Source organism: Pseudopodoces humilis, chromosome 3 (genome assembly GCF_049639895.1).
Source record: "Pseudopodoces humilis isolate 2021_Gansu_Grassland_sample_001 chromosome 3, ASM4963989v1, whole genome shotgun sequence".
Lineage (NCBI taxonomy): Eukaryota > Metazoa > Chordata > Aves > Passeriformes > Paridae > Pseudopodoces > Pseudopodoces humilis.
In genome coordinates, this window is record NC_142202.1 from 88,103,750 (window position 1) to 88,121,786 (window position 18,037).

Sequence of the window (18,037 nt, forward strand, 5' to 3'; positions counted from 1 at the left end):
CAACTCTTCCCAAAAGACAGCTCATGAAGCCCACCTGGCATTTGAGCTGTCCCCAAATTCTTCTCTTCCAGTTTCTCTAAGTAGGGCCTTTTATGGCCTTCATGAGATTTTGGAGAAGGGAGCATATTTAAGGTTTATCCTGTTCTCTCTGGGGCTTCTGGTGTACTGCCAGTTCCTCAGCAGTCCACACTGCCTTTTGTGATCTGAGCCGTGATTCAGTGTAAAACAAGGAACAAGTAATCCGAGCACTTCCAGCTAACACAAATGTTGGAAGGAGAGTGACTGAAGGCAATGGAGAAGTAAAATCCTTTATTCCTGTAGTAGCAGGATTTATTCCCATTACACTAACTCACATCCTAGGAACAAATCCTGGAGACTTTTGCTCTTTGTTAATTTAAACACTTAACAAAACTCTCCCTCTCAAGAGCTGTTTTACTGTGGCTCTCTTCAGGTTTTACATACACAAGGCAGGTGGCAAAGCACTCAGCAAACTTGAAAAATGTTTACATATTCATTTAAACAAATTATTTCTGGTAGTTCTGGCAGAAAGCATTCCCATCCCTTCTGTTCAGGCAGTTGCAATTTTCACTGCTTCCAGTTTATTTTCAAAGCAGAGATGGATGCACATGTGAGAGGCAGATCACCAGTGACCTTGGAGTAGACTGCTTTTGAATGGATCAAAAGAAAATCTTCATATGCAGAGCTGTCAATTTAAAACTTACTCCAAAAATGAGAACAATGCATTTCTGTGCCAACAGAACTCAGTGTAAATATTTAAACAACAAAATACATGTATAATACTACCAGATATAATACCAACAGCATTACTGCTATACAAACCATGGAATTAATTTGGAAAAGACTAGTTTTTTTTTAAAGATGTTTGAATATCGCTTTTAGTTACTGAGGATTTTTTTTTTTAATTTGTCTTCTCAACGATGAGCCTAAGAAACACCACTTAATAACTATTCAGTGCAAGATTTTTAATTTTAGCCAATTTGATCATGAAGTTACTTGCAAGGTATACAAGTAAAAATTTACCTTAAAATGTATTCATAATTAAAACTAACAATTAGGATGTGGTTAAATTGGGAAGACTTTTCTGGAAAGAAGAGGCTTTTCTACAGCAAAGTGCAAAATGCTCTGTCAGCAGCATAGTAAGGCTGTGTACTCAAAGTGGAAAAACAAAACACTGAAAACCAGAACAATAAACCTCAGTTTTTCTTTATATGGTGGAATATTTTTGTTGTTTCTGACAGACTCAACAAGATGCCCAGTGTATTTTAATAAGAGTACGTGATTTTGTTTTCACATTTTCATGTTGTTTGGCATTGGTGGATGGTAGACCACAAAATACCAAGTTATCAGAAGTCCCAAGGGTACAAACACTTCTGCCCTTCTCTCCCCTCTTTGCTCTCCAAATCTCAAAACAAACCGAGCTATGAAGTGTACAACAAATGTGGCATTCTGTGACTCAGCCTTCTATATTCATTTAGCCTACAGTTTCACAGCTATGAAATCAAACACACACAGTATGTGAGAAAGTTTTTCATTTTAGAATCAAAATATCCCTTAAAATATTTACATTTTACAGTAAAAAGGATAGCAAAACACAAAGTAATGTACAAGCTTAGGTATTCAAGTTTTTGAAGCATGGAAAATGGTGGGAGAAATGAATTTACTACTACAAATAATTTTTGACAATTTAGGTTAGAAATGCTTTCTTATTAAAACAAGTGCAGTTTAAAGCAGTAACATTCGAGCAGCTCAGCCTTCCAATTTCTGGTCACAGACTGCTTCAGATGCTTAGGAAAAACTTGAAATATATTATAATGAACTATATTTGAGCTTTTTATTGTACTACTGAATAATTTTATTTTAAAAAATCCAAACTCTTCACACCACCGAGCATATTACATTTTGTTGTAATATGTGGATTCTGAGGCTTTGCTGCAGTCTTTAAAAACAGTGCAATTTAAAAACAAGGTTATTGTATGAAAACCATCTTTAAAATTATCAGAGCATCTTAAAACAGAAGAGAGCACAAATTACCAAAGGCAGCAACTATATTGCAGACTTAACTAAAGCCAACTTCCTCAGCTAAGAAAATTCCTAAGCCTTTATTGCATTTTAATAAAAGAAATCTTTAAAATTTTGAATATACAGCAATGTAAAATTTTTAAAAATATTAAACTCCTACTTCTAGCGATAGTTGGTATAATGAAAAAAAGGATGAGTATTGGTACATTGAATGGTACCAAAACACAGACTTGTTTCTGCAAAACACCAACACAGAATAAAAAAACGATGGCACAATCCTAGCAGGCTCTCTTTTTTTTTTGTCATACAAAGTTTTACGACATTACTCTAACAGTTTATTTAAATAAGATTTGAAAAGACTGCCTGCATCTTTTTACCTTTTGCTTTTAGTTCTGTCACTGTGGTCCCTATGTCTCTCTCTGTTCTTTTCACTTTCTCGTTCTCTATGCTTGTCTTTGCTTTTCTCCCTCTCCTTATCTTTTTCATGAGCCTGTTCATCAATTTTAGGCTTCTCTGTCTTTTTTTCTGGATTTCTAGTCTCTCTGGGGCTTTTTCCATCAGCAGCTCTATCACTGTGTGGAGATCGCACTCTTTCTTTGTCTCTCTGTCCTTCCTCTCTACTCTTCCGCTCTCTCTCTTTTTCCTGGTTTCTGTCTCTGCGCCTGTTTCTTTCAGAATCTTGATCCCAGTATTTTTCACTGCTCCACTCTTTTTCATGTCTGTCTTTTTTTTGGTGATGGGTTTCACTGTAAAGTCTTTGACGATCATTTTTTCCTCTACTGAAGCCTCTCTCCAAATGCTGCTCTTCTCTGCCCCAAGGATCACTGTGGTGTCTTTCTGGTCTCCTACTGTCTTTACTCTGAAAAAAATTTTCTGGTCCCAAAAATCTTGATTGTTTGTGAGCCACTGGTAGCCCTTGTGCAATGGGTCCACCATACTGTGGTGGCTGACCTGATAAATGAGCTACTGGTGGCCATGGCATCATTGGGTTTTGAGGAAAACCAAAGCCAGGAGGAGGAAGAAGCGGAGGTGGTAAATGAGGAGGAAATCCAAACATAGGGTTGTTTTGTGGAGGGAAGTTATGAGGTGCGGGAGCCTGAAACTGAAATCCAGGTGGATTAGATTTAGAATGCTGAAAATTCTGTTGTGGAGATCCAACAGATGAGAAGCTGCCACTTGCAATAGGGCTTGGGACTTTAGAAATAAATTCAGAACGAGAAGAGTTTTCAGTTTCAAAATGAGATGAAGTTACAGCTGGTCCTCTTCTAAATGAGTTTACTGTTTCAATGTTTTGCATCAATGCATCTTCCTGTGAGTGTTTGGTATCTTCTGCTTGTGATGCAACTGTGTTATCTGCCTTAGCTGCAGCTGAACTGAACTGTGTCTCATTGGTTTGTGACTCACTTTTATATAGGTTTAAGCCACCTTCTCCAGAATGTTGTTTATTCTCTGGTTCTCCTTGATCATTTCCTGAAGCATTTTGCCGGTCTTCGTTTCTGCTAGCATCATCCTTGTTTTCTGAAATATTAGTCTGCTGGCTTCGTCCAGCTGCCTGTCGTGGGTCTCTTTTAAGATTAATAAATGGTGGTGATTTAGAGGTATTAGCAGTAGTACCTTCAGCAGAGCCTACATTAACATTGTTCTCATTGGGTTTTTTCCCTGAATTTGATGAGGAAGAAAAGCTGGAATTTGTGCTCCTTCTAACTTCCTGTGCAACACTATCCTTGTCCAGTAACTGTTGCTTTGGGTCATTTTCTTTACTTTCTTCAGTTTCCTTATTCTGTGACTGAGCAGATAAATTTGCTAAATATGCCTCTGTGGAAACATCTGGAGGTTTTCCCTTAAGACTCAGCCCTATCAAAGAACCAGCACTTCTTGCAGAACTTGAGGTCCCTGCTGCATCCACAGTTACAGCAGCATTAGCGGATTCTTGAGGATCATCTAAACCAGTCTTTGCTTCACTAACTTCAGCAGTTACATCAGCAACATCCATGGTTTCTTCTTTCAAGGTTGTCTGTTCATTTAATAATGGTATGCTTTCACTAGGACCTGCTTCTGACTTGCTGTGCTCATACACCTGCCCTGTCGTACCCAACAGGCTTTGAAGAATATCATCTACTGGCAATGGTTTATTTGCTAGCTCCAGAGTAGAAGGCTGATTTTCCCATCCAACCAGGACTCCAGGAAGAAACCTGAGTGGCTTTGGTGGTTCATGTTTGGTACTTTCCACCAATGGTTCAACAGCTGCTGGAGCATCATCTGTATTAGACTGCTGTGATTTATTTCTCTGCTTGTGTAGCACAGTTGTGAAGGAATTAAAAAAATTATTTTCCTCTTCTTCTTCTAGTGCCAAATCATGATGTGAGACTTCAGTTTTGCTTGGCTTGCTTTTCTTCTCTGGTGGCAAGCTACTCAAGGTACTTTCAGCAGCTTCATCTGCAAAACTACTGGTAACACTTGAAACAGCAGTAATCTGCCTCTTCATTTTCTGGCGAATTATCAATCCCAGTAATAAGTTTGGTCGATGTATTTCAATCCCTGTACAAAATTGCAACAGCAATTTATCATCTCTTTATATTTTGGTTAATGCAATAATTTATACAAAAATAACCCTCATATACTTACAAAGTACCAGCAAAAGTACTAATCTTACGATATTTAAAATTGTTCTGCTTGTCATGTTAAACATTGACTATACTTAAAATAATAAAAAAATATGTATTTCCAGTATTAAAATTATGACTTCAAGCACTGCAAACTGAAATTGTTTCAAGTACATTATAACTTCCAAAGAGATAATTTAAGACAATTATATACGACATCTAATCTCATTAGAAACAGCACAGACGTTAAAACATCATCTTAGTCTAACACAGCTACAACATAGTAGCAGTGGTAGCAAAGTATAATTGGGAAAAAAAAAAAAAAAAGTAAACAGAACACTTGCAAACAAAAAGTCTCCTCATCAATTCAAAGATTTACCAGAAGCAAATTTCAGAAATGTTTCCCTCTTTGCAGGAAAGGAACTGTGTTTCAAGGCATACTATTACCCACCTCTTCAATATCTATTTCGTTCTGTGTAACAGCAAAAAAATGAGTTGTAGCTCATTGTCTCTTCATTTTGGCCCTGCCTATCTCAAAAAGGAAGATTACCCACAAATTTTTATGACCAAGATAAATTGATGCAAAGTAACCCAGGTGTATACAGAACAACTGAGAGCCATTTCAATATCTTTTCTTCCTTGCCCAACTATGTTTTAAACTTTCAGTGAATTTTTTATAAGGAACTTTGGAATACTTGAGAAAAAATATTAGTCCATTTCAAATAATGAAAAATAGTATTTTAAATTGAGAGTATCAATTTGGAACTCATGCCTTCTACCATAGTCCACTTGTGTGACTCAGTTTACTGACACTGAAACCTACAAAGCCACCTGTGTTAGAGAAAGAAGGTAGCAGATATAAAATAAGGTTGTACACACTAATCTTTTCATCTTCGAAGTATCAGAATAATCTAGTAAGGGGAAATTAATGTATTTTCAAGGAAACTGATATAATAAAACTATGGAAAACTCATTACATATTTGAATAAAATAGCATTTTTAAATTTTATTTCCTCTTATATTTCTGTTGTCAACTTCTTGAAGTAGTGTTATGATAATAAAAATTCCAAATTCCAAGCTGTACTTACCAGGCCCATCAAAAGGCACAAGGTGATGAGGGACTTTATCTGAGGAACCTAAAGGGATGAGGTACAAGTCTTTCACTTGCTTCATATTATTGGCCGCTACACCGTAACGTTTTCTACTGCTGAAATAGGCAAACAACAGTGCATAGGAGATCTGATCCTCTTCAGTTACTGGGGTAAAGCGAACCACACAGATCTCCTGTTTACAAGAAGAGAGGGAAAATATGGTCAAGAATATTTTTCTGTGATGTTATTTTTTTTACTGACTGCTCTTTACTTAAAAGAACAGTGCTGAGGAGAAAAACCTACACCACAGTGGCAGAGAACAGAAGAGACAGAAGGAGCAGAAACATGGCCAAAAATAAATCAGAACTAGATAAAACAAATAGAAAGCATTTAGTATGAAAAAAATAATTGAAGTGCATGACAAAAACGCCAGTATTTTAACAGCCAGCTAAATATCAAGTTTTAGAGAAGCTTGCCAGCTTCCAATCAATTATTCCACTCCCTACCCTTAACATCACTAGAAGGCTGTATTTTGTAGTATGTTGTGTCCAAAATATCCATTAATAATCATGAAGACCAGTATTCAGATGCCAGAATTATGCCCAAAGCCCAGTTCAGGAGTTGATGCTGGAGCTGATGTTGTTTAATGGCTTAATGAACAGCCTGGAAGATTGGACAGAAGATCCTCTGCAAAACTGAGATGGCATCTAAACAGGGGCAGTGGTGGACATGCTGAAGCGTTGGTGGCCATTCAGAGGGACCTCACCAGGCTGAAATAACAGGCTGACCTTTGTCAATGCAAAATCTTGCCCTTTGAGCTGGTGTAACCCAGCACCAGGGTGGCTGGGGGACTGACTGGCTGGAAAACAGCCTGGCATAAAATGATGTGGGGATCCTGGTGGACAAGCCCAGCATGAACTGGTGATGCATCCATGCCAAGAAGGCCAACTGCAATCTGGATGTCAGAATTAAAGCAGTCAGCTCACCAAGGGAAATGGCTATTTCTTTCTATCCAGCACTTGTGAGACACCACCTGGAAAAGACTTTCAAGTTTTGGGCTCCCCAGCACAAGGACAAGAGGCACTCAGTGGGACAAGTCCAGCAAAGAGTCACTGAGATGGTTTTGCCCAATGTAACACTACTGAAAATGAAAGTGTAACACTTGAGAGGGGTACATTTGAGTGGTATCCAAACATTCTTGGTGAGTTACTGTGTCAAAGAAAGACAGGTATTCTCAAACAGCAGATGACAGTTTAAGGTTAGGTAGGAAGAAAATAAATGCCACCAGTTGCCACCCATCCCATTCAATATAACCATGAGATATTCCTAAAGTTCATAAATTTTGCAAATGTTTCAGAGAGAAAAAAAACTCGTATCTTTAGGATGACTAAGATGCATATTAAACAGCAAGTCTTTACTAGGTAGAGTTCTTACCTTGGTCCCTGAAGCTTTGATTTTTTCTACATAATCCCAGACAGTGTGGGGAGATATCCTGCCACCTACTTGAATACTATCAGGTAAATCCTATGAGAAAGGACAACAGAAATGTGAATCCAAATAAATCTTGTGGTATGTCCTTCATCCAGTACAATAAATTTGTATAATATTCTGTCATAAATTCATAAATTCAAAACATACTTAGTTCTTTTATTTTTTAAATTGTAATTTAAAAATATCAGTAGAAGTTACAACAGAAGAAAAAAATTACATTTTGTACATTTAAGATTTTGAGTGCAAAGTTAATGATACATACTAAATTAGTTATCATTCAATTCTGTTCATCTATACCTTGCCAAAACTATCCTTTCTGGTAACATTAACTGCAAACACCTGTACTGTGCTCTGGGAACACTCAAGCTATTTGTCAGATCACACCACAATGAGATGTCCACACCTAAGTTTCTAATCAAGTTTCAAAATCTTCACCATGAGGGAAAAACAACCTACATGTCCATGTATATACAGACGTAAAGATGATAGTATCTTCTTGGATACTGAGTTCACTGCTCCCAAACAAAATAAACAGACTTTCAGAATTTTATTTTTTTTTTAAAATAAAGCAGAAGAGTTTTGAAAACGGCATCAAACTCATATAACAATCCTTTAGTATTAAGAATTACTGCATGGCCTGCACTTCCCTGAAGATGTACAGCAAAGTAAAGACAATCTTATAAGACCTAAGTTCTTTTAATAACAAAGCTGATGCATCCTGTGTAGCTATCAAGAAGGAAAACTGAGCCTTATAAGCTCTCTGATCTTTATTTTGTCACATGAAGACAACTATTATAAGCAGTCACTTGCTCTTCCTGTCTCTCAGACACAGAACAGAATGTTATATGAACTTTTTTTTCAGGGACAATTTAGTCACTAGGCAAGGTTAGGACCAGAATTGCCATCAGATAGGCAAAAAACAAAAAAATAAACTCCATTATGCACGTTTCTGTTATAGACAGGAAGATGAACCAGAGGTTCATGTAATGAATAATGCCTTACAAATATAGACCTTAACCTACATCCTCCCACAAATACTTTATTCTTTACAAAGATCATACGTCACTGTTGTCCATCATTATACTAATATTATCCTACAAGGCAAGTAAGTTGGTAAAATTAATAAATGAATTGTTTATTCTTTTCAATAAATATAAATACCTCTGTTAAATACTCAAAGGAGCCAGAAACAGGATAAGCCTTAATAACAAATTTTGCTACTGAAGGCATATTGATAAAGCCCTTCCAGATGAAATTCAGGCGTGCCAGAAACAGACTTTCACATTCCACAGTACCGGGTGTTTCTGACCTAAAAAAAGGACAAACAAAAACCCACTTGGTTTACAACATGAGGTATCATGCAAGACAGTGTAAATAATGATTTTTGTTTATCACAGGAATGTAGATAAACCAAGAATTTTCTTTTTCAGTTAAGCATATTGGAGGGTCAACAAAAAAAAATACATGGTTGTCCGTCTTGCTGGCAGACAACCATGTTTCTCATCTTCTAGTGGAACAGCTCTATGGTACACAAAAGACAGTCAGATAACCAGCACATTAGTTCACCAGACAATATTTTTTAAAAACAGAGAAGTTGTTTAATCTGAGAATTATCAAATGCTACTACTGAAGAGGACACAAACACATACGGGTGCAGCAGAGTCAGAAAGATGTTCCCCTGCCACAGGTAAAAGATGACAACACACTGCCTGCTGGCTTATACTGCTTTCCTAATGCCTACATTTTGTGCCACCACTGTCTGTCCACTACCTGAATGCCTGTATCACCCTACTCTGTCCTTGTCCCACAAGCTGGCTCTTCATGTTTTCTCACCCATGCATAACTTCCACACCTTCTGTGAGTGCCTCCTCCCAATTCCACCTGTACAAAACTGGTTTTCCTCCCTTTGAAAAAAAGCCTCAGTTTTGTCAACGAAGAAGCTGAAAAAATTAATGGGATGACTTAAATAATTTCACAGGAGACTGTTTCTCAACCTGAGAGTTGCCTTATGAGAAGGATTACACATTTCAACTTTTCCCAATATGTTGCTATCAAAATACTCTAGGCGTGCTTATTAGCAGTTTTAAGCTGCCCCGTAGTACCAGATGTTATGCTATTACAGTATAATGTTTATTAATGTATATTACAGTATAATGTTTACTTCTGTCTACACTGGAAATTCCCTTGAACTGGCTGTAAGCTATTCAAAAACCAAAGTTCGCTATCCTTGGTAAAAGATCACACTGTCCTGATAAAGGCAAAATTTCAGCATGAATTCTGGTCAATTCTTAATAATTGGGAGCTGATGTTTTTCTAGAAAAGTCTCCCTCAAACCAGAAAGAAACAGCCTCATAAACTGCAATTTCCTTTTTAGTGAGTAGCAGAGTGTGGAAGAAAATGAAGAGAGAGCTGACAGCAAATACAGCAAAACATCAAACAAGCTGCTGTTACCAGCTGTTTCTAGAAAAACGCTACTTTGGAATTTTAAACTAGCCTGTTTTATCAGTGTAAATGCTCTGTTTAGAGCAATCTCAAATTCCCTGAATTTATATATACGCATATACGAAGACACACTCATTTAAATGCAGCACTATACATACTACATGCCTTAACAGCAAAAGACAATATGAAATTTATATACTGATTTTTTGTACTATGAACTCTTTTTAAACCTTGCTGCACCAGAAAACGTTGGCTTTTTGGGAAAAGTCAAAAGAAAAAAAAGTCAAAAAGAAAAAGTTTTCTTTTCAAAAGAAAACTATGTGGTAATTAGAAGTTTGCAATCACACCAATATATGTAGTATATTTATGTATATAAATGAACACAATTTACACCAGCAGAGAGCTCCATTCTAAAAACGTGTACCCAAATGGATTAATGAAACGCCATTAAAAAAGTAGCTTTAGATATAATAGCTTAACAAGATTAACAATCTCTTTCATTTAAAAATACTGTTTCTACAGCTTATATTACTTTGGGAGAGGAGTGAATGACTTGGATGAGTCTTGCTTATCATCTTCCAGTAATTCTGAAGCTAAAATACTTGACGTGGAGGAGAGTGCGTCCGCGATGCTCTCTGCTTCATTGTCTGACTGCTTCCGTGCAACCCCAACAGACACTTTCACCTTCTTCCCAGACAGATCATCAGTAGGTGGTGCCATTCGGCCTGCAGAAAAGGAAGCACAATGGGTTTCATCTTTTATTAAACAAAAAAAGGACTTCCTCTGAACACAAAGACGACACACCAAAAACACTACATATTGCCACTGAAGTGGGATAGATTATATGCTATATAAATTAATACATTGTATATGTTTATACAGTACTAAACATAAATATCCTATGCAGTGGCATAGGACAAAGAAATGAGGAACCAACAGTAGTATGTACATCCACCATAGGGATTTCACTCTCTGGAGCTGTTTTTTTAAAAGAACACAAGTTTATGCCAGTAGAGAATCTGTTTAATAGTCTCTTTTGTAAATTATGAAGTAAAACATTCCTTCCACAAACTAAGTAAAAACTCATATTTATTTAAATTCTAGAGGTATATTGACCTCAGTATATTTATGACTGAAAATTATAGAAGCGCAATCTATTTGTTTTCATGTGCTTTCCCAAATTACCTATGCAGATTTTGCAGTTTAGATCAAAGAGATGATTTTTATGTTGACTTGTGGTGTCCGGAGATGCAGACTCATTTATTTCTTTATCCTTTTCAGCTTCTTCTGACCTCTCAAACAACTTTGTATTAGGTTCCTAAGAAAAGTCAAACACATTTCAGTTACGCTTTTTTTATCCCTGTTAATATTCCTAATATGGATTAAAAGTTTTACAGTGTTTTCCTCCCTTCAGACATAAAGCTCTTCCTTCAGCTGCAAATTCTATCACAAAATCTTCAAATTCATTACAATAATTAATTCATATTCTCAAATATCTTCAGGTACCATTTATAATATTTTCTAATTTCTACTTTCTATTTTCTACTACTGCCAGAATTCATCATACAGTCGCAGACAGAACATAGAAGCAAAGAAACTAACAAAATTACCAGGCCAAGAGGTCAATAAAGATAAAAGAAAAATTAAACTCAAACCAGCCCTAACAGATAATTATAGACCTGAACAACAATACCATAAACTAAACACTTCACAACCATATTGCCTATGAACTAAATACACTGTAGTGTCATGCTTTCTTTTCTACCTGAATTTCCATTACTTCCTCTTGTTCTTTCATTGGTGTCTCACTTTCAATTTCTATTTCTCCTTTGTGAGTAATTTTTGTGATAGGTCTTCTTTCAACCTCCCTCTGCTCTTTCTCAATCATTTCAATTGTCTGTGAAAACAAGAAGTTATATGTAATTATTTCCATACAGTAAAATTTGGAAATCCAGAAATATACGAGGTAACGGTATTGCAATTAGGAAACGCTCTAGGAAGAAAAGTAATACATTCTTATTTTGGAAGTGTCAAGGAGTTCCATAAAGCAAACATGCAAGCAGCCTAACTTCTCCTACAATGTAGCAGCAAGTTACGAGGCATGCATTTAAATAAGTTATAGAGCAAACTTTCAACACTAAATTAAAACACCAGTAATTCCAATTTCCCAAGAGCTAAAGAAAACATATATCCCTTCTTTTCCCATAATAATAGGGATGATGTAGGATATAAATATATGCAAATTTGTATCATTTTTCAACAGTTGTTTTTAGTACACAAACTAATACTTCACCTCAAAAAAAAATTTGAAAGTATTTTTAAAAGTAATGGAGATGCTAAATTCCAATAGCACTGCTGCTTTGCTTTCTTGCAATAAAATATAAACCATTATTTCTAATACTGCCTCTTAAAGCACACCCCCATTTCTTACACCAGGAAGTGGCTGTGTTGGCTGTACCAAAGATCTCAAGCCTGATTTACTAAGGAAATAAGGATTCTGTGATTGCTTTATCTGTCTGAAAAATACTAACATACTTTCAAACATCCTGGGGAAATAAAAAAAAAATAAATTAGTAAGTAGCAGTCTCAATGCCTTGCTTAAATACTAACATGAAAAATACAGTCAAGTGATATATTGCTATTTATTTTACAAGTTTCTAGAAATTTTGAAGCATTTCTCTGAAATAATTAGGTCCCTTCAGCAATTTTTTAAGCAGCATACACTTTTTTGGGAAGATATTTCTCATAGCAATAGAATATTATTTTGCATCGTCTGTTTTCAGAATTTCACTGATGTTTATAAAAATATGTTGCATTCCACAGCCTCAGGATCACGTCCAGAGAAGCTACAGTTACCAGGAACCAGCATGGGACACCAACAAGACGGGTTTCTGCTCAGGAAACCATTTATTCAGCATGGGAACAAACTCAAATCCAGAGACAGAGAGCCCCAAACAGAGGCAGGGTGATGGCTTTTGAGGGACAGAACCAGGGTCAGGGACCACTAGGAACACAGCAAGGGAGAAACCCAAAGGGCTCAAACACAATCAGAACTCCTGGGCTGCCCCCCATGAGGGGTCTGGGTGGGGCAACTCCTCCAGGGCTCACAGGGCCCAGTCCCAAAGTAGAAGTTCAGAATTCACACTAGCTGGGCCTTACAGCCACACCTCCACTTCAACAATGCTTATCTGAAACTAAATCTTTGCCTCCCTGAGGCACCTCACAACAAAACACAGGAAAAAACTTCCACTACAAAAGATGGGTGTTGGGTACATACAGAATAAACTAACTTTTCATTCTTTACAGGCCCTTGAAGCAACTCAACATAATCAACAAGTGTTTTTCCACAGAAAGTAGCAAAAAGTTATCATGATTCATAAACAGGTCTAGCCACAACGTGCAATGACAAGGAAAAAACATAGGAATTATTACTACTGCAAAGCACATTGCAGTCTCCAAAACAGCATCCCATTCTACTAAATTAGGTATTACCAAATATTTGTTCTTAGCACACAGATGAATTTACACTACCCAAACATTGTGCTTTTAGGTTCCATGATGTGGAATATAAATACCAATTATCCTGTCAATGTAAATTCAGATTTTGTAAACTAGAAAATTTTTTATGGCCATTTCCAAGCAGTTGCAGTTATCATCAGACTAAATGCAGTCAGACTAATAAATGGAACAATGTCTAACAAAAAGGAATTTATTATAAAAATAATTCAGGTCCTCTTATTCCTGTTTCTCCTTCTAAACTGTCAGCACAGTATACAGAGTGACTCTGTTTTGAGAAGTCATGCTCAAATGAACCTATTAAACTTCCTACACTTTCATGGGTTTTTTTTTGCTGTTTCTTTTTTTTGTTGTTCCTTTAGGCTGCTTTTCCAACTGGCGTATCAGGTTTTCAGCTCTGGATTTACTTCTTGGGGACTGATTTGCAACACTTCAGCAGTAAGTTAGAAACAACACCAGTCTGCTCTGGTTTGGTTTGTCCAAATAGATCTCTCTCCCTCTTTAAAAACGTTGGTGTTTATAAAGCTCCAGCAACAGCTTTAAAATCTTGTGGAAAAACAAGGGCAAAGAAGCCTTCACTCTTGAGACGGGAAGAGCAAGCAGCAACAAAGTTGCAAGGCAAAGGAAAGTACATTGACTCCTCCCCTCAGAAACTGACTACACTCCTTTCACTTCTGTCCTAACAACATCTTCGGGTTTTGAGTACTCAATTAATTATAGACGTGCTCCTGCTTAGCCGCAGCATCTGTTCTGCATACACTTAACCTGCAAACAGAAGTTCACATGTTTAGGCTGTCAGATAAACAATGTAAACTGAAAAATCTCACATGTCTGTTTTCTCTCTGTCTCCATGCAGCCAGTTCTTTGGAAGCCAGCTCTTCTGGGCTCATTTTTATTAGATGATCTGGAGTAACCTCTCCTTTCAGTACTTTCTTAAATAATATCTAGAAGAAAGAAGAAAAGTAACTATTGCTATCAAGAAAAAAATAGCTTGCAGCAGGGAAAAAATCAGATAAGTAACATACAACATGCTCTGTACAGCTAAATGGAATATGTGGGTTTGTAACTATCCCCACTGCAGGAAGCATTACTAGATTTTGTAACATAAAAAGCTTAATTCCAGAGCTCCTTTTATTCTACATAACAATATATAACAATACATAACAATATATGATCAAACGTATAATTAACTGCTGTTTCAAAGGAGAAAGAGTTTATGTCCACTGCAGCAGTAACACAGTTTACTGTGTTAGTGTTCTTCTTTTTAAAGGTGTAAATCTGCTGCATCATACAACAAAGAGAAGAAAGTATCAGACAGGATAGCTGTGCTTTTGAATAATTAAGTCCTAGGCTAAAAAAAGACAACCAACTACCTTAGCAGGATGAGCAAAGAGAAAACAGAAGTTAACTCTTAGACAAAAGTTAAGATAGAAGTTCTTATAATTTACAGTTGGCTAACTGTAATGGCAAAATACTATAAACAAAGCAACTTGATCAGAATAAATGATAAAGAACAAAAGACAGAAGCTGAGGAGATAATGATGTTAAATAATGGGCTCATAGAAAGCAGAACTGAGAGTGAAGACCAAGCTTAAGAAATTTGGGTGTGAAAAAGCACAGTGAGGAGATCCTGAACAGATAAACAGTAGGCGTAGTAAACAGCGAAGAATTATGTGGAGGACAGGAATATCTAAATAACAAATCAGTGGTAAAGAGAAAGACAAACTAGGCAGGCCATATCTATTACAGTTTGAAACCAAAACAAAAAAACGGTACACTGGGAGCAAGGAGTTGGAGAATTAATGACAGGGAAGAAAACAGGACACTGAGTGCCCAAAGAACAAGAAATATCAAAAAAAAAAAGGAAAATGGAAAAAAACCCAAACAGGTTTTACTGCAGGAGGATTGATAATGTTTCTATATTGAAGACTGTTCCTTTAATCTACAGCAAATCAAGGATTTCTGCAAAGGACAACAGACAAATCCCACATACATTATTTTTAGGATCTTTCAGATTGAACATTAAACTTCTGTATTTGTTCTTATACTTCGCATCAGTGTCTCGAAAAAAAGAAAACAGCTCTCTTTCAATCCTTGTGGCAACTTTTGCTGCTCTCTCCTCTGGAATCTTTAAACTGGAGTCTGTCAATCTGTAAGAGAACACAATGGCAAAAATTACAAAATGCATCCAAATCATCAACAGTTTAAGTATTTATAAATACAAATTAATAATTTTTTTTTAATATATCTTTACCTTTTCATAAGAATTTCCTTAAGAGATTGCTTAACACTTTGTCTTATCTGATCAGCAGAAGGTTTGGAAGCTGTCACAGCTGGCAGGTGTGTTGCACTATTGGATCCTTTCTCATTTTTCTTTTTCTTAACTTCTTGTTTCTCGTGCATACCTATCAAAACTCACAGTTAAAAATTGTAAAATACTCAAGTAGGTATATTTATAAACTTTTGCTGCCGATGGAACTACTTTAATGAAATTTTATTTTTAAACTCCTAAGAGCTGATCCTCAAGAAGCAGGAGCTGACTCCCAGGATGGATGGTTTGTGTTTGGTTGGGTACTTTTATTTTTTTTTGGTTTGGATTTTATGTTACTTAGATTAATCCAGAATAAAAACTTCCTTAGCAGAAACAGGGGATTTGCCCCTTTATTTGAAGTATTTTCTTCTACACCAAATCAAGATAACCAGTGCTCATTAGCTTGATTTTAAGTATAATTTTTGACTCTGAATTTTTGGAACAGCGTAGATTCATTTTTCAATGAATAAACTGAGAAACAGAATACTATGAAGCACATATAAGCATAATAAGCTTCACTTTAAAATACCATTTTACATTCAACTTAGCACTTCTGCATCTGTTAGCCATCAAAATTACTTCAATCATAATAATCTCATCTTCTGATTCAGTTAACACTCAAGGTCATGATAAGGTTTGTGTCATAAATAATACAAATAATGAATAAGTCTAATCAAACAAAATTGATAAAGAAAAATTATTAATTTTCAGAAAGTCAACTGAAAGCTTATTTGTGTCAGCATGTGAACATGTCACTAATTTTGAGCAGAACCCTTCAATTTAGGAAAGCAATGGGAAATAAGTAATATTATTTTTTCCATTTTATACTCAGAAAAAAAGGAACAAATTGAAGACTGATAAAGATTTCTAGAATGTATCAGCATTGGCAAAAGACCAGAAGAGCTAATTTATATACTTTTAGACAAAAATTCAAAGCTTGAATTTCAGAGTAAAAGACTCACACAGCTCTCACACAGTATCTCACTAGCTTTGCTGCTGAGATTTCAGTTCCAAATGACAACTTCACATTACAATGAACTTAGAAGAAAAATGCTTCCTGGAAGGGAGCTGGGGAGAGGACAGAGATTGCTGGGAGGGTAAATAAGTCCCTTCAACCTTTCAAATGAAATTTAGATGAAAATCTGATGACTCAGCAAGCAATATAATGTTCCCCTTTGAAAAGAGTTGATAAAATTGTCAATTTGTCAATTATTATCAAAAAATATCAGTAAGTCAAAATGTAATTTATACAGCAATTAAACCAGTTTTATGTATATAAAGCATTTAATTGTATTTTATGAAAGAGTGTTTTAAAGTCTCATACAATGTTAAACGAAGTTTAATACAGAGATATGTACTTTTTCTCATACTTTTGATTATGTGAGCATCCTCTACTATTGAAACAGGAAACACACATCTACCTACTAAATAAAACTGAAAAAGAAAGGAGAAATAAAGACCATAAATGCTATGGGAACAAACAGCTTTTCAGATGATCATCATCACGTTCACTATGGAACGTGATTTGAAAAACTGATGCAGTAAAGAAAGGCCATCATCCTTCACTGTACATAGGTGTGAACTGCAGCATGGATGATATCTCCAAACCTTGGTACCTGATTTCGTGGACCTTTCCACTGTACTAAGGGATTCTTTACTTATTTTTTCATTTTTATCTTCAGGAGACCGCCGAGGAATTGCAGCAGTTTGCGATCCTTTCCGAGCAGGAACATGCTGCCCCTTTTTAGTATCTGAGTCTCTGGACTCTGGTAAATTCTTGCCATCCCCAGATTCCTGAAAACAACATTTACACATGTTAGCAGGCTACTGAATGCTACAATCAACCTCCACGTAATTACCACATATTTTTCCCATTTTTTCATTTTTACACTGTACAATGTATACCCTAGATGTACGTGCCACCATACAATTTTCTAAAGAATTACTGAACAATATCCCAAATTACTACCAAGCATTGTTTAACAATCTCTTTTAAATGCTGGCTCAAGATACAGCACAGACAAATACCATTTAAGCTCTGTGTTGACAACCACTAAGTTTGCAGTTATTTTAAAAAGTCAGGGATACCAATGAACATCCCTTAACCAGTTTTAGCCACAAAGGTCAAATGTTTAGAAAGCGCATGTAAACTAAAATTAAAAAGAACAGCTTACATTCCAGAATTTCAGTACTACTACTCAGAGATAAGACAGGATTACTGATGTTAATGAATACAACATTATATACTAACAGACTGCAGAACTGCCTCAATAATCTTTATAAATTGTGCTTTGTTAGTAAAATTAAATATAAAAATTAGGAAAGCCCCAAAGCAGTAGACATTTTTTCCTACATACAATCTGAAAAAAAACAAATCAAAACTAAAATACTTTCATTGTATTGTTTCAAACTGTTTTGAAGCTTATAATACATAGCAAATTGACAGATGTCCTTTAATATGTTTAGAAATCTGAAAGAAAAATACACTAGGTTCTTCACCATTTCTTTGCACAGCGGTATGTGAAGGTTTATATACACATAAA

At 35.9% G+C, this 18,037-nt stretch overlaps 1 protein-coding gene across 6 annotated transcripts in view; it reads right to left on the minus strand.

Annotated features, from left to right (window-relative positions):
* Positions 1-294: 294 nt before the first annotated feature.
* The window catches only part of PHF3 (PHD finger protein 3), a 52,004-nt gene continuing 34,261 nt past the window's right edge, over positions 295-18,037 (minus strand). For all 6 annotated transcript variants that reach the window (XM_014263447.2, XM_014263446.2, XM_005518124.3 and 3 more), the window contains 11 exons: positions 17,111-17,288; positions 15,438-15,588; positions 15,177-15,333; positions 14,011-14,127; positions 11,433-11,564; positions 10,853-10,985; positions 10,200-10,392; positions 8,387-8,534; positions 7,169-7,258; positions 5,732-5,927; positions 295-4,578 (listed from right to left, as the gene is read on the minus strand). In XM_014263447.2, the coding sequence (XP_014118922.2) occupies positions 2,414-4,578; positions 5,732-5,927; positions 7,169-7,258; positions 8,387-8,534; positions 10,200-10,392; positions 10,853-10,985; positions 11,433-11,564; positions 14,011-14,127; positions 15,177-15,333; positions 15,438-15,588; positions 17,111-17,288 (3,660 nt within the window). In that variant the 3' untranslated portion in view covers positions 295-2,413. The remainder of the gene's footprint in view (positions 4,579-5,731; positions 5,928-7,168; positions 7,259-8,386; positions 8,535-10,199; positions 10,393-10,852; positions 10,986-11,432; positions 11,565-14,010; positions 14,128-15,176; positions 15,334-15,437; positions 15,589-17,110; positions 17,289-18,037) is intronic.